The 17,483-nt window shown below is 32.6% G+C and overlaps 3 protein-coding genes across 3 annotated transcripts; all 3 read left to right on the top strand.

The window, feature by feature from the left end:
* The first annotated feature begins 11,351 nt into the window (after positions 1–11,351).
* On the top strand, positions 11,352–12,122 carry LOC132933348 (tigger transposable element-derived protein 4-like). The gene has a single exon (XM_060999647.1). The coding sequence runs from the start codon at positions 11,352–11,354 to the stop codon at positions 12,120–12,122; it is 771 nt and encodes a 256-aa protein (XP_060855630.1).
* A 15-nt stretch (positions 12,123–12,137) lies between these two features.
* On the top strand, positions 12,138–12,854 carry LOC132933347 (tigger transposable element-derived protein 2-like). The gene has a single exon (XM_060999646.1). The coding sequence runs from the start codon at positions 12,138–12,140 to the stop codon at positions 12,852–12,854; it is 717 nt and encodes a 238-aa protein (XP_060855629.1).
* A 2,176-nt stretch (positions 12,855–15,030) lies between these two features.
* LOC132933346 (uncharacterized) lies at positions 15,031–16,692 on the top strand. Its single transcript, XM_060999645.1, has 3 exons — positions 15,031–15,081; positions 15,343–16,258; positions 16,307–16,692. The coding sequence occupies exons 1-3, from the start codon at positions 15,031–15,033 to the stop codon at positions 16,690–16,692; spliced, it is 1,353 nt and encodes a 450-aa protein (XP_060855628.1).
* Positions 16,693–17,483: the final 791 nt, after the last annotated feature.

Below are 17,483 nucleotides of genomic sequence, written 5' to 3'. Positions count from 1 at the left end.
TTTATTCATATTATGCTGCTTTTATATAATATCTTTAAGTTTAAATCGTTATTTAATATTTAAGATTTGTATACATAACTTTTTTTTTCTTTTGTTCTTTTCTCTATTTTGTTCTGTTTTATGTTATTTGTATTCACACTACTTTTAAGTTGTAACCCATATTATGTGCACTTAACACAAACTGTCACTACAATATTTTTGTAATTGGAATTTATTTCCGTAAATAAATTATTATTATTTATAAAATGTTGTTTGGAAGTTGGAACTAGTTATAATAAATGGTAATTTTGTACACCTCATTTAAAAACAGTCTTGGTTTGAAAATTCTCAGTATATTTTACTATTTTTTGTTACTATTAATATGGTGGTTCAGGGCTTTGATTAAATTTGATTAATTATAATACGCTCTTCACTTTTAGTATTGAAAAATTGTAAAAAAGAGATGAAATTATGTTGAAGTCTCAGGCTGAACTACTAAAAGAATTGGACGATAAAAATCAAATTAAAATTCAAGATAGATATTTTCAAAAAAATGTACGACATTGCATAATGCATTATGCATCAATGCATAATGTATTTTTCCAATATTTTGATTTGCTGCTATATTACAAACTCTGTTAAATACCATAGTAAAGTGGGGCCAGTTTCTATTTTCATTTTGTTATTTACATTTTAAATTTGATTGTATTGCTAACATGTTTAGATGTTCCTAATTGTTATGTAATCACTAAAGGGGTATGAATAGTATTGAAAAATTCGCCGAAATGTACTTTTGTTTTTCCAATAATATGGTTGAGCGGTAAATACACCTATTATCAATATTGTAAAAGAGAAGTTAATATATGCCTTACTGAAGTCAACTTTCGATATTTTAATTACTTAACTCAATAATTCAAATTCAAAAAGTAAAATATCGCCAGTTTTAGAAATAAATATTGGACATTGAAAATAAAATATCGAAAATCGACTCCCATACAAACCTAGATTTTAACCTAGACCAAACTTCTTCTCTTCAATTCGAATAATAGGTGCTCATACTATAATGTCACTCAGTATGCTCTATTATTGGAAATACTAAGTTTTAATGTTTTAATAAAATTTACATACAAATTAATGTGTAAAATGCTGCGTTACTGACATGATCGTGCACGTACGGGTTCGCTCCGCTATTTTTTATTTTATAAACTGTCACTCACATTAAAGAATAATGATCAGTTATGAGTGACTAAATTGCTATATTATTATACATATTCATAATAGTCACCCTATTATAATGTAAGAATATAATATGATGTTGTTATTAATTAATATTAAAAGTAAAAAAAAACTTATTATAATAACTCTGTTTTAAACTTTATGATTTTGTTTTTAATATATTGTTTATGATAATTAATTAAGTAGGGCATTATACACCACTAACTGCATGTAATGTGGCATTAAGAGTGTGTTATAGTAAAAGTGTTACGTACGTAACGCTCCAGAGATGGCGTTGTGCGCCGTATCGTCGCCATCGCGGCTGGACGTAACCACGCCCATGTCTCCGTGGCGACTCACGCGGCGTTCTCGCAGGAGAGGCGCATTATTATTTCACGAACAGTCTTGTAACATGTCCCTGCCACATACATTTTTTTTTTATTACATTTAATATCTGGAAAGATGTATAAAACCAATTTACACAAAAAATTCAAAAATCATAATTGACTTAGTCATTTAAGTTTTAAGAAAAGGTTTCCCAAAACACGGTAATTACCGGCTATTAGAAATTAAATCAATATAAAGCACCATATTATTTAACAATTAATATTATGTTTTTTTATACATTTTTATAAACACAATATAATAATAATAAAAAATAATCAAAAAAAAAAAATTGTAAAAAATTATTATGAAAATAGTAAAAAAAAAAAAATAATAATTTAGTCAAAAATATTTTTCCTGGGTGTGGTAAATTTCAAAACAAGGAACCGGACACAACCCTACATCACACTTTATGCACATGTAAGTTGTGTCTTTCCTTTTATTGTATTTGTTCTGGCATACTGAACATCTTCTTTGTGGTTTGGATTTTTTTGATGTAGGTGGTACCATAGAAGGAAAGTGTCGTTCTTGTAAACGCTCTGATAAACATGTGTTTGAACGGCGGCATAGATTTTGTTTTTGTATGGCATATTTTGTGAATATTTCACGTATCAACTGGAACTGAAAGTCTGCAAGGCTAATTTTTAGTCCAGTACATGTTATATAAGCAGAGTATGCGTTCAAAAGTGATAGATCAATCAGGTGAAAAAATAATTTTTTATACCACTTGATTGTTCTTCTTACACTGAACTCAAAAGCATGTCCGTTTTGTCAATTAGCCCCATGCTTTCATTATAATGCATTACTGCTACTAGTTTCAAAATTGCATTACCTTGATGATCATTTTTTCCAGCATGTATCGTTTTGTCTTCAAACTAAGTAGTGAGCATCTCTACGATCTTTCCATTTTACTACTAACATATTCTTTGTATGTTGGCTTTCAGTTTGTCCAACTTTTAATTTGGCTAACAGGGACAGCATACCTTTTCGATTTTTTCGAACTGTGACGTTGGATTTTTTCTTATGAAGACATTTAGCCAAGCATGGTGATGAATACCAATTATCTATGAACAATTTATGGCCTTTATTCAAATATGGTTTGAGAAGTGTATTCACAACTGCACCAGAAATTCCAAGGCTGGGGTCAGTTTTTTTTATACTCAGTGATACTCCCAGTATATATAATGATGTCAAGAATAAAGTCTGTTTCACACAAGACAAATACTTCAATGCCAAAACAGTGTTGTTTGGTTTTAATAAATTGTTTAACCTTTAGAAGTACAGGATTTTTTATTTCTGATTTCTTGACTTTAAGTGACTGTATCCTATTATTTTACAATACCATATTATAAAAAAATAAAAAAAAAATAGTTTTTTAAATTTTTCATTAAAAAAAAGGTGGTATACCACACTTACCACCATGCATGTACCACCTTTTGTATTAGGTATAACATATTTTTTTTTGATGATGCGTATTTATACATTTATTTTATTTATTTGTAAATATTATAACATAAATCAACACTATTAATATTGATTGATAAACCTTTTTATTATTATCATGTAAATAGAATAGTTACGATAACCTTTTTCAATATAAACAACACAAAATTAAAAATTAACATAAATGAAACTTTTGATGATTTTAATCATTTGACTTCTCGTCAAAATATGAATGAAAGTATCGTCTACTAAATAAAATAAAAACAACTTGTTATAAAAATATATAAAAACAAAATAAATTGAATAAAACTAATTTATTTTTGGTGGAATGGCGAAAAACAGTTCCTATTTTCATCCCATCCCACGGGTGGGCTGATGTACAGAACTTTGGAATCGAACTTCAGGAGAAATTTTTGGTTTATGTTTGGAAATACGACAGGAACTATTATTTTTTTTTTTTAGGTTGTAGTTGATTTGGAGCTAATAAACCATCAACTATTCGCCTCCAAAAGTCTTTCATAGAAATCTTTTCTTTAGTAAGTACTTTAAAAAGTATAAAGGCATTGACTATAGCCATATCAAGAAAATGAAAAAATAACCTATGCCACCATTTTTTAGCTTTTCGGTTAATTCCATATGCTGCTTTTAGGTGATCAAAAACATCAAAATTATTCATATTATTATTGTAACTTATAAGCACTTTTAGACAGGGGACCATAGTAGTATTTCCATCTTTGAGTTTTCTTTTTACTTGAAAAGTGTCATTGGGTGAGTGTAAGGATGATATCATTTATACAGGTTTATTATCCATACATTTGTAAACTGCTATGTTGTGATTACTTACAAAGTAATCAAAGTCACCTCTTTTTAAGCTTTTGTCAGGTAAAAAATTTGGGAGGTATTTTCTATTTGACCTAATTGTACCACATGCATACATTTTTTTTCATTACATTTTGAAGAAGTGGATAACTTGTAAAGTAGTTGTCGATGAATAAAATATGATTTTTTCCTTCTAAACCAACCATGAGATCGTTTACTATCCTTTCACCTAATAACTTTTCCACACCACCTACAACTTTTCCAGTATAAACTTGAAACTTTGATGTATACTTAGTTTTATCATTGAGCATCCAAATCTTGTACCCCCCCCCCCCCCCTTGATCGGTTTTTGTGGCATATATTGTTTGATGGTAGAGCGGCCTTTGAATTTTACCATTGAATCATCAATTGTTAGATTTTGAGTAAGATTTTTGCCTTTTAGAAAACATTCACTTAACTTTTCAATCACAGTCCTAAGCTTGTATAATTTGTCAAAACTGGGTGATCCTCGTTTTGGTTCTAATGATTTATCGTTGCAATGGAGATTAAACAAAAACCATCCAAATCTATTGACTGTCATTTGCTTAGATATAAAAGGGTCATTCAAGTCTGGTTCTGTACTCCAGTAATCTCTATATGATGGTAACCTTTTTATCCCCATTAAAATATTTAAACCTAAAAAAGTTTTCAACTCTTGTTTAGTAGCTGGTGTGTATAGTTGTTGAGCTTGCTGGGCACATAAATTAGTTTGAAATAAAATTATATCAACAAGACTATCTGGAAACTTATCTAGAAATAAATTGTAAGGCGTTTTAAATTCCAACAAGAGCATGTGAGGTGCTAAATTTGAATCAGACAAAAACACTGGATTTATAAAGATTTCTGTATTTGTATCCCACTGTGGATCTTCAAATACATTATATTCATAATTATGAACAAGTAAATCATTATGTGTATTAGACTGATTAGAAATAACATGAGATAAACGTTGAGAAATATTAGTATCTTTTGCATTTTTTTTTGCATTTAAGTGTTAATTTTTTTTTCTTAGACTGATTAGGAATAGGTATTTCTTCTTCTAGATCACTATCAAAGCTACTAGGAGGTAAAACTAAAAGACTATTACTCACTGATGGACTTAGTAAAAAGTCAGGATCGACATCAGAGTCATCAACAAAACTATTATTTTCTGATGGTAAATCACTTATTACAGCATCAGAATCAAACAAGCAATCAACTTTATCTCCATCATTCAATTTATATGCCATAATTACACTAGATGAAGAATTTTTGTTTTGCATACAACCAAAATAACAACAATAGCAACTAATATGGATAATGGATATTATACACCGTTTGCATAGTGGTATATATACTATACCACCAATAAATCACTTTTTTATCAATTTCATTTAAGAAAAACAACTATCTATCAACAAGGGAAGCTTCATTAGATGTTTTGTAAGATGATTTAACAAGACAAACATGAAAATGGATAGTGAAATAATTAAATTATAATGTGATAACAGGTACTGTGTTTCGCTCGGTTTTCAAGCGCAATTTTTTTTATTACATTCGCTCTTACACTCTTACACTCTTACACTCATTTCTGTACTGTTTTATTTTGTTCGTGTTATTCCCCGCTGTTGTTGTGCGTCGTTTCAACTTCATTTATGCATCTACTTCTTCACAATCAAGCAACATAATCTTCCTTTTTCGGGTCAAGTAAGAACCTTATCTATTACTCTAATTGTCTTTATCTCTACCTACTATCAAAGTATCACTGAACAGCTGTTTCTGGCATCGTCCCCCGGAGACTTAAACGATAGGTCTTGAAGTTTCCCAGCTACGGTCCAGCGTGGCAGCGTGCTCTACGTGTACCTTTGTCGGTATCCATCCATTTTAAGGGGCATCTTATCTTTACTATTGACCCAGCGGTTTCCTCTTACTTCAAATATTTCATTCATTTAAGTGCATTATGCCAAATAAACTTGACACACCTATTAAACCAACTACCAGAGCCTCATCTCACCGCGTTGTATCTACATCTATTTCTAATGAAGACCTTATGACTGCTCTCAAGTCCTTCAAATCTGAAATACTAGCCTCCAGTAAAGCCTCTTCAGCTCTACAAGCATCCCAATATGATGATTTAAAGTGCGGGCTAACTAGCCTTTGCACTCAATTGGCCGAGATTAAGGCGGAAAATACCTTGCCCCGCAATGAAATTAATACCCTAAAAACCAAAGTATCTAGCCTTGAGTCTTCCCGTCATACTGTACAACCATAGTCGGTTGTTGGACAAGTACTGCAGGAAACTTTTGAACGTGATAGATGTCGCCTCAATCCTACTGCCTATGGTGTTCCGGAATCTGCTTCCACGGACATTCCACAACGTTTTGCTCAAGACAGACAAGCTATAACTGATATTCTCGAATCTCTCGGGAATACTATTCCTTTGAATACGAAACTGGTTCGTCTTGGTAAAATTCTTAGCGACAATGCTGCTCGTCCTGTTAAAATCATTTTCATGACTACCGAATCAGCGGCCAGTGCCCCATCACAGTTCAACCAAGCCAGGAATTCCGGCACCACATTTTTGGATGGTTTTCGGTTAGTCAGAGACAAAACTGTTTTTGAGCGCAAACTGTTGCGTGATTGTCACGCTGAGCTTGATCGCAGAATAAGGGATGGCGAGGTTGGTCTAAGGATTATGTTTGAAAATGGTTCACCGAAAGTTGGACCATCCGTCTCAAAAAACGGGGATGTAAGCCTCCCTCCTCCTCCCATCAATCAACATCTCAAGTAATCTGCCCCGCCCCCATCATCGGCCTCTACCAGAACTGTCGCGGACTCCGAACCAAACTTACCTGCTTTAAATGTAACGTATCAGATTTTAATTATACCTTTATTGTTTTAACAGAAACATGGTTAAGTGCCAACTTTTTAGATTGTGAACTTGGTCTCATTAATTACAATATTTATAGATTTGACAGATGCTCTTTAACAAGCAACTGTCTACGAGGGGGTGGTGTTCTTATTGGCATTCGTAAAGATATTTAATCTCATTTAATTAAAACAAGCTGCTTAAATGTCGAACAGATTTTTGTTAATTTCTCTATAGGTACTTCAAGCTATTTAGTTGGTGGTATATATATTCCTCCTTTATCGTCCATTCAACTGTATGAATCCCATGCTAGTTCAGTAAATAATTTAATTAATAAATATATCAACCACACTACTATTATTTGCGGTGACTATAACTTACCCGAAATTATTTGGAATAATGACGATAGTGGGTTATTATATTCTTACTCCTCAACTGCTAGAGCTCCCTGTATTCCCGAATTGTTTGCAACTCATTCTTTCTATCAAATGAACAATTCCTTTAATGCCCATGGATCTCTTTTAGATCTTGTGTTTACCTCCAACAAATTTCTCATAGTTAATAAATCACTCGAACCGACTGTTCCTACCGATTCATATCACCCAGCACTTTGCATATCTCTGTCCAATAGTTCTAGTAGTATACCATGTGACCGTAGCCAATCATTTTTTAATTTTAATAAAGCAGATTATTTAAAAATCAGTTCTTTCTTGGGATCTTTTGACTGGTATTCTACCTTTCATCCTCTTGATATTGATTCGGCGTTCAACACTTTTTACGACGCTCTGCACCAATCTATACTTGATTTTGTCCCAAAGTGTACATTCCGCAAATCGACATATCCGCCTTGGTATTCCCATGAATTGAAACAAATTGTTGCGTTAAAGAAAACGGCCCACGTAAGATTTAAGTTATCTCTAAGCAGTCATGATTACAAAGAATTCTCCTTTCTCCGTGCTAAATTCAAATACCTTTCAAAAAAATGTTTTCTCGACTATGCCAAACAAGCAGATTACTCCTTAAAAAGTAACCCAAAAAAAATTCTGGCAATTCATGAACAATAGTAGATCCAATCACAAGGATATCCCTAAAGTTGTTTCTCTTAATGGCACATCCTCTAGTAACGAGCACGAGTCAGCTGAGATGTTTTCTTCCTACTTTTCCTCAGTTTATTCTTCTAAAGTGATTCCACGTGACTTTGAAAGTCCAGACATTTACTCTTTTGACCTGCCAAACAACGTCTCTTTAAGCTTAGATGATGTCTACCAAAAATTATCTCAACTACATTGTAACAAATCTGTCGGTCCGGATGGCCTACCTGGTGTATTTCTTTCCAAGTTGAAATCCATTATATCTTACCCCCTTTGGATTCTTCTTAGGCGATCACTTGATGAAGGCATCTTTCCACACATTCTTAAACTGGGATCTATAACGCCAATTCTGAAGTCCGGATGCCCAACTGATGTCTCTAACTATAGACCCAACTCAATTTTATCGCATATTGCCAAAATGTTTGAGTCATTGGTCCAAAAGGATATTCTTAGATCATTCAATAATATTACTATGGAAGAGCAACACGGTTTCCGCCCTGGTCGTTCTACTATCACTAACAGCCTAATTTTTCATAATTATTGTTTCAACGCTTTCCAACATCATTCACAGGTGGACGTTATTTACACGGATTTTAATAAGTCCTTTGATACCGTGAACCATGCTGTTTTAGTGAAAATTCTAAAAGATTGTGGCACTGGTGAGCCGCTATTGTCTTGGCTTAAATCCTACCTAGATAACAGATACCAATGGGTAAAACTACCCAATGTTAAATCTAATGTGTTCTTTACACCCTCTGGTGTTCCCCAAGGTGGACACCTGTCCCCTTTGCTCTTTTCCATCTTCATCAACAGCCTTAGCAAAACACTAAAACACTGTCAAGTTTTATGTTTCGCGGACGACATCAAGCTTTTTATGAATATAAACTGCATTGAAGACAGTCTTAATCTACAAAGTGATTTAGATAGATTTGTTGCTCTTTTTGATAAATTAGGTTTGTCACTGAACCTAGGTAAGTGTAAAGCCATGACGTTTACTAGAACCCGCTCTCCATTAACGTTCTCCTACCATATTCATGAATCAATAATTTCTCGCTGTGATGGATTTACGATGGATCTTGGGTTCAAACTCTCCAGTAACCTTGACCCGGGCATTCATATTGAAATGGCTTGTTGCAAAGCTCTAAGAATGTTGGGTATAATAATGAGATTGTCAAAGGACCTTAACCTAACTTCGTCATTGAAAGTCTTATACTGTTCGTTAGTCCGGCCAATTATTGAATATGGTGCCATTGTTTGGGATCCCCATACTGCCGACAATGCTTGCCAGGTCGAAAGGGTACAGCGCAGGTTCTTGCGATTTACAAGCTTCCTGTTAGGCATCAAATATCCACCTCATGATTATTCCCCAGTTGGTACTCAGCTTAATCTAGCCTCACTGGCAGAGCGCAGGCGCATTATGGGTAGCAAGTTCTTGAATGGACTGTTAGATGGTAGTGTTGATTCCCCAACTTTACTATCCTTAATTAATTTTAAAGTATCCCAACGCTCCACCCGCTCCATTACTCCATTTCATGTCCCTTTTTGTTCCACCAACTACTTACTAAATGAGCCTTTAAGGCGTATGATGCATAATGCCAATCTGGACCCCACTTTTTCTTTTAGTTAGCTCTGTCATATATATTATTGTTGAAATGCATATGTACATTTTTAGTATTATTGTTAGTTATTTATATTGTTATTTTTTTGTTTATTTTGTTTTTTTTTTCTTCTCTTCCATCTTCTATTTACTTTTCTTTCTTTGTAAACCATATTATTACCTGTTTTTTCTATGTAAAAAAGGGCCTAGCCCGTATATTCCAATAAATAAATAAATAAATAAATAATATTTCTGTAAAACTAAAATATGATAAGTGAAAATCAATAAGATTTTATTGATTATACGAAAACATTTTAAAATTTTGACGGTTCTGCCATCTCCCGGTTAATTTTACAACTTATTAAACGTGATATGATGGTGGTATTAAATATATACCACCATGCAAGAGTAGGAGATTTTTTTTTAAAGTGGTATATTATTTATACCACCATGCTTCAAAGGGTAAATGATAATCTTCCTTTCCAAAGGACTAAATTTTCAAAAGGGATCATAGCTTCTTTGAAATTTTTAGTTATTTCTTGCAAAGGCATACGCACTTTTGCAAGTCTGTTCCCTGGTACTTGATCTTTATTCTGGCTAAAATGAAGAATTCATAATATTATTTGGTATCTATTGCGACTCATGTATTTGCCAAATATTGGTTGATGAGATAAAGGGTCCATGGACCAGTAGTCTTGTATTTCTAGTTTTTTGTTCCTGGCCATAAGCATTGTTATTGCTAAGAAGACAAACATTTCTTCACAATCTACATCCACTCATTGATTGACTCTAATAAAATAAAAATATGTTTATAATAACTTGTAAAATGTGTAACTTATTATAATATAGAATATATTTCATCTCTCCAGCTCATATTTTGTAAAATTAATAACATTAACGAGTACTTAGTATAAATTGTATACACAAATAGATGTATTACTTTAGAAGGATCAAAATCGTGGATTTTTGGTACAGTTTCCACGTTTTATCCAAATCAGATTTTGTATACACGGTTTAATCTTTTTCTTGCGTGCAGTGGGAACAAATTGAAGAATATCAGACATTTTGGTTCTAAATCTAATAAATATATAAACTTTTAGGTAAAACCTTTTGTTTGTTGAGTAAAAAAAATGTGAAACAAATAAATTACCTTGAAGTTCTGGTTCAACAGTGTCATCAAGAAAATCATCATCAGAATCTATATCTTGTAAGATTTCGTCTAGACTTTCTGAAATTTGAGCGTCGGAAAGCATTATATTGTCAAATAAAAATCTTTTATAGCAGTACTTGTGCATGAACTTTGTACGAATATTATTCATATTGATAATGAATAATAAATATTTACACAGCTTATAAATATAAAAAACAATATACGAAAAAGTATAAATAGAACAACGGAGATTTGACTATAATATTTCCATAGATTTAAATTTTATCACTTTTAACTGATATGTGATATTGTGATTGTTGATAAAGCGTCACACGTGCGCGCTCTGCGCAATAATATTTTACCACATTTGGGATGCAGTACTTGAAATACAGTAAAACCTCGGTAAAACGGAACTCCGGTAAGACGGAAACCCCGGTATTACGGAATATTTGTTTGGTCCCGTTTCAAATTACATATAATTTTATCCCGCTAAGACGGAAACCTCGCCAAGCCGGAAACGGACACGTTTTTGTAATGAAAGTTGATGAAAACCCTCGCTAAGACGGAAATATAACACGATTTTCGTGTAATAAATTTATTTTCGTACTGTCGATACCCATAGATAATCGATATACGAGCGCGTACGATGACATTAAAAACTAATAAAATTGATATGTATACACTACCTATACAATATTATTATCTGAGTTGCTTGGTTCAGTATCAAATCGTATATCGTTACGTTCGTGTCGTTTACGTCGTTGAGTTTTCCGTCTATCGTTTAAAATGTCGAAAAAAACAACTCTTACGCTATCGGATAAAATAAAATTAATCGAGTTAAAGCAACATGAGAATCTTTCAGTGAAGGAACTTATGGTGAAATTTAAGTGTGGAAAAACGCAAGTTTATGAGGCAATAAAAAATAAAGACAAACTAATGGAGCAGTGGGTGAGTTGTAAAAATTCTGGTAAAAGTAAAAGAGTGGTGTCGGTGGGATATGAACAAGTTGAACGCGATTTATACAGGTGGTTCATCAATTGTCGGTCGAAAAGTTTGCCCATCTCTGGACCTATTATACAAACAGAGGCCACTAAATTGGCAGAAAAACTCGGAATCAGTGATTTTAAAGCTTCAAACGGTTGGCTTGACCGGTTCAAACGACGGCACAATATCGTCTGCAAACAAATCAATGGAGAAGCAAATGATGTAAATCAAGATACAGTTGAAAATTGGAAACGCAAACTCTTAGTTCTCATTAAAGGGTATGAAGCTAAAGACATTTATAATGCCGACGAAACTGGTCTTTTTTTTAGAGGGATCCCTACCAAGTCTTTAGTAATAAAGGGCGATGCGTGTGTTGGTGGTAAAAAATCTAAGGATAGGTTAACTGTATTAATGTGTGGTAGCATGGCAGGTGAAATAAGGAAACCTCTTGTTATAGGCAAATCCATGAAACCTCGTTGTTTTAAGAATATGAATATTGCTTTGTTACCTGTGACTTGGAAATCTAACAAGAAGGCTTGGATGACGGCCGAAATAATGGAACAGTGGTTGTAATATTTCAATGCAGATATGCGATCACAGAACAGAAATATTTTATTATTTTTGGACAATGCGACATGTCATCCTTACATTGAACTGTCTAACGTGAAAATTCATATGCTACCCCCAAACACCACTTCGGTTTCTCAACCGATGGACCAAGGAGTTATTTACACCTTTAAGTCGTACTATCGTAAATTTATGCTACAGTCGCTTGTGTGCAAAATTGATAGTTCTACTTCGGTTCACCAGCTTGCTACTTCGATAACTGTGTTAGATGCTGTAAATTGGATTTCTTTATCGTGCAATAGTTTAAAAAATGAATGTGTACAAAATTGTTTCCGTAAAGCTGGATTCTTGATTGATGGATCGGACGTGAATCCCAATGAGAATGCCCTGACTGAAATTCAAGATATCTTTGCTGCACTTGATTTTGACCAAGAACAATTTCTGCACATTGATGACCAACTTGAGACGCAGCAAACCCATGATTCGGCTTTATCCATGGTTGAGAATGAAAGTGAAAAAGACGAAGACAACGACGAAAACCAATATGAAGAACCAGAAAATATGGTAAAAGATTACAAAACTGCTATCTGCTACCTCGAGGAACTACAAAAATTTTCCCTCACAGTATCTAATAGTGAGCTTTTGGATTTTATTTCGAGAGCCAAGGAGTGTGTGGAACGCGACGCCTTACAAAATAAAAAGCAAAAATCAATAACCGATTTTTTTCAAAAAATATAATTATGTATTTATTAATGTATACTGGCTAAAAATAAATACGTAATAAATAAAATATATAGATGAATAAGTATAAATATAAAATTAAATAAAAAATATAAATTGTATGTATTATGTATCAACTGGTTTAAAATAAATATATATGTAATCTTTAATTTTATTCAATTAAATTTTTTGAACCCCGTCAAGACGGAAACCCCGTCAAGACGGAAAAATATCATGGTCCCATGCGATTCCGTCTTATCGAGGTTTTACTGTACAAATTTTAATTATTTATAACAACCAGACAAATGAAGCTAGAAACGAGATTTTGGTATCATTAAATTTGTTATTTTTTTATATATATAATGAACCTTTTCCTGTACTGATAAAGTTTACTGTAATAATTGAATTGATTAGAACGTCATAGTACGTCGGCGGAAGTGAGCGGTGTAATGTGTTTTTATGTAAAAGTACGTCGGCGGCAGTGAAAGTGTTAAATTAAATAACAAACGGTGTCTTGTAATTTTTTTTCGGGAGATTATTTTGTACAGTCTGTACTATATAGTTATGTTTGTATTATTTTTGTATGGAAATGTACACACGTTGTTAAATATGTAAGTTTATGGGCTTATGGCTGATTTTCTGTTAATTTGTTAATCGAGTTTCTACTGTATACTTATAAAGAGATAATGTCGTGACAAAATATTTTATTTGGTCAAATAGCAATAACTGTTCAATAGTTGTTGACATTTTTGTTTATGGTTTTAATGAAATGTGTATCATAAATATAAAAAAATTCTTTAACTTAACCTACACAATGTGATATACTTACATCATGGAAATAAGAAAAAAAATATAGTACAAATAATTTTTTTAAATTAATTGGTTTGTGAAAAGCCTACTACAATAAATTACAATAATTTGTTACAATCGTTCTTTTATTCGTAAACTAACATCAAAAAGTTCTGATAAATTATTTCTGAAAGCTGGATGTCAAGCTCGGTTTTTTTTAGTATTAGGTATTCGTACTACAGTAGGCTAAATTCATTTTTGTCAAAAAAAATGCATTTGAAAGTATCATTGTCTGTATAAAATATAATAATATACTTCAAAAGTTTCAAGTACTCATTAAACTTTAATTCTACTTTCCAATAGGCATTTTTTTTTAGATTCTGAGTGGAACGATGATGGGGGTTAAAAGTAAAAATTTCTCAGTAGTTTTCATAAGCGCCGTGAAGAAAAAAAGAAAAATTAAGGAAAAACAGGAATTTTTACGCAGAATCTGTTTTTGAAAAAATCGATTTTGGGTTTTGGCGTAACTCTAAAACAATTGACCGTATATATTATATATGACATTTTCACTGGTTGTTTATACTTGCATTTTCTATACACGATCAAATTTTCAAAATATTTTGATTTGTTTTGAAAATATTAAAAATCCAGTCACAATATTTTTTTATAAGCATTTAAAGTTCAAATATTGACAAAATAAGTAAAAATGACGAAAATGTGCAAATTATTTTGAGTTAGAAATTCATAAAAAAATTTCTTTTTAAATTAAGCTTGAAAATTTAATACAAAGTCTGATATATTGGTACTTTAGCAGTTGAATTTGTGTGTGTTATTTAGGTCTTCAACATCCTAACTAGTTATAACACTTGATTTATTTTGTTTTTTTTTTCGTTTTTATCTTACATAGGTAATTATTCCGATATCATAATTGTTATTTTAATTATTGTAATAATAATTTATTCAAACTATTATAATATAATTATTATATGAAATTTAATTTGTAATAATTATTACATATTTGTATACAATATACTATATTGTACACTAAATTGAATAACATTTGATTTAATTTTGATTTTTTTCTTATATACCTATACTCGCGCCGGCGAGAGAACGCTTTTGGGCGGCGACCAAAATTCGTCCGATCTCGCGCATTCCCACCACCTAACCTTCCCGAACGCTGGCCGCCGTCAACTCTGGCCGCCGCCACCGTCGCCGCTACCGTCGCGGCGTCGCGGCCGCCGCCCTTGAAACTGTGTCAGTGTTTGTATACAGCGTGTACTATAATAGTGTTACCATAATATTACGCGTTTACGTATACATACATAAAATTTTCATTTTTGCGCGCACACAGTGTTTTCCTGTATAATTAAAATTGTTTTTTTATACGAATAACATCGACAACATGGAAGACGTCGCAAATATTTCTCCTGCCAAAAAAAATCCAAGAGGAAAAGTAAGTGTTTCTTTACTATTTTTCACGGCTGGGCATTAACGAATTAAAAAGTTAAAAAGTTAATTTTATTATAACTTTTTAACTTAACTAGTTCGGTACTATTGGCTTTTCATTAACTTAACTGTTAACTTACTTACTTTCTTAACGTGAAATTAACGAATTAATTTTTCATTTTAAGAAGTAAGTTAAGTTAATTTAATTTGTTTTAAATTTTATTATATTTGCAAATTCTTAATTTTTAAATATATATATTTTTTTTAGTTCGTTGGCACTGCTCAAAAGAAAATAACTATTAATGTATACAAGGATAAAATCAAACAACAGCTCGAAAATCCAGAGATGCCCAGATTGTCGTTCAGGGACCTTATCGTTGCCATTTCAAAAACCACTGGTATTGGGCAACGTACAATTCAAACTACATTGGGAGAGTACAAGAAGGAAGGTACAGTGTCATCGCCCAACAAAAGAAAAGTGAGACCTACGGTACTTCAAAAAGTGGACGAATTCGACAAAAATGCCATTAGGCAAAAAATTCACAATTTTTGGAGAAACCGTGAGGTGCCAGCAGTTCCAAAAATGTTAATTGCCATCAATGAAGACGACTCATTACCAAATCTGAAACGTACGTCTTTCCAATTAATATTAAAAGATTTACAATTTGAGTATGTCAAGAAAAATCGCAACAGTGCTCTTCTCGAAAGAGAAGATTTAATATCTTGGCGCCGAAATTATTTGTTAAAAATAAAGCATTACCGAGCACAGAACAGGCCAATATATTACTTAGACGAGACGTGGGTCAATGCAGGCGAGACGCATAGCAGAACGTGGGTTGATACAACAGTCGCATCAACACGAGATGCCCACCTGAGAGGTCTCACCACAGGACAAAATGCACCCTCCGGCAAAGGTAAGCGTCTCATTGTATTACACATCGGGTCGTCAGACGGTTTTGTTCCGGGGGGCCTTTTGTGTTTCGAATCCAAGACCAATTCTGCGGATTATCATGACGAAATGAATGGCGATGCGTTTTACGAATGGTTTGTTAAGACCCTGCCATTACTTAAACCGAACGCCATCATCGTCATGGATAATGCTTCATACCATTCCGTAAAAAAACAGAAAATACCAGTGAGGTCTTGGAGAAAACAAGCTATAATTGATTGGCTTGAGAATAAAGGTGTGGTCGTTACTCATCCTATTGTTAAAAATGATTTAATGAAAAAAGTGTACAAAATAAAAAAATATCACGACACATACGTAATCGATGAGTACGCAAAAGATAACGGCAAACTCGTATTGCGATTACCTCCATATCACTGCGAGCTAAATCCCATCGAGCTCGCGTGGTCGTCCGTGAAAAGTTATGTCCGGACGCATAACACCACCTTCAAATTAAAGGACGTAATGGAATTGTTAAAAAAAGCCGTGGAACACGTAAGTCCGGATATGTGGAAAAATTTTATTGAACATGTTAAAAAGGTGGAAGACAAGTTTTGGGACTTGGAACATATTACCGACGAAATAATGGACGAGCTACCCGAAGAAGATGAACGTCATGTTCTCACGATAGGAACAGGAGATACAAGTTCTTCTGATTGTGACTCTGATTGATTTTTTTTTTTGATTTTAACTATTTTGATTTTTCTGTACTTGAATTATATTTTTTTTTTGTATTTTAACCATTTTAAATTTTTTGTATATAAATTATTTTTATTTTTTTTGTATTTGAATAATCTGACCGATTTTGATTTTTTTCTATTTTGACTATTTTGATTTTTTTTGTATTTTAACCATTTTAAATTTTTTGTATATGAATTATTTTTATTTTTTTGTATTTGAATAATCTGACCGATTTTGATTTTTTTCTATTTTGACTATTTTGATTTTTTTTTGTATTTTAACCATTTTAAATTTTTTGTATATAAATCACTTTTATTTTTTTTGTATTTGAATAATCTGACCGATTTTGATTTTTTTCTATTTTGACTATTTTGATTTTTTTGTATTTGAATATTTTTTAGTAAATTAATGTTATAAAGTGTATTATGTTATATAACAATGTATTATGCTGTTGGTATACATAAATAAATGCATAAATAAAATATGATATTACATACATATTATTTGCATTGTTATTGAATACATAATAGGTGCCCCAATAGCCAGCTTTTAATTTTTTCGCGATGTGTTACTTGAGCCAGTGTATACAAACGGCAGCCGTGATATTTGCCGCTGGTCACGCGTAGCGAGTAGGAGAATTTACGGCGGCGCCTAGGTAGTAGAGTGGGAGAAATGTGGGTACGAAACCGCGAAGCTCCGTCATTTGGATGTTCTCTCGCCGGCGCGAGTGTAGTTATTATTTATTCCGATATCGTAACAATTAGTATTTTTTATCATACCCA

This window comes from Metopolophium dirhodum, chromosome 1, assembly GCF_019925205.1.
Source record: "Metopolophium dirhodum isolate CAU chromosome 1, ASM1992520v1, whole genome shotgun sequence".
NCBI classification, from domain to species: Eukaryota; Metazoa; Arthropoda; class Insecta; order Hemiptera; family Aphididae; genus Metopolophium; species Metopolophium dirhodum.
The sequence above is the reverse complement of the archived record's forward strand: the minus strand, read 5'-3'. Positions and strand labels throughout refer to the sequence as shown.

Coding starts and splice junctions, on each gene's coding strand:
- LOC132933348 (XM_060999647.1), top strand. CDS start 11,352: ATGTCGAAAAAAACAACTCTTACGCTATCGGATAAAATAAAATTAATC.
- LOC132933347 (XM_060999646.1), top strand. CDS start 12,138: ATGCGATCACAGAACAGAAATATTTTATTATTTTTGGACAATGCGACA.
- LOC132933346 (XM_060999645.1), top strand. CDS start 15,031: ATGGAAGACGTCGCAAATATTTCTCCTGCCAAAAAAAATCCAAGAGGA. Junction 15,082..15,342: donor AAAAAAATCCAAGAGGAAAA/GTAAGTGTTTCT, acceptor TATTTTTTTTAG/TTCGTTGGCACTGCTCAAAA. Junction 16,259..16,306: donor TGATTGGCTTGAGAATAAAG/GTGTGGTCGTTA, acceptor TAATGAAAAAAG/TGTACAAAATAAAAAAATAT.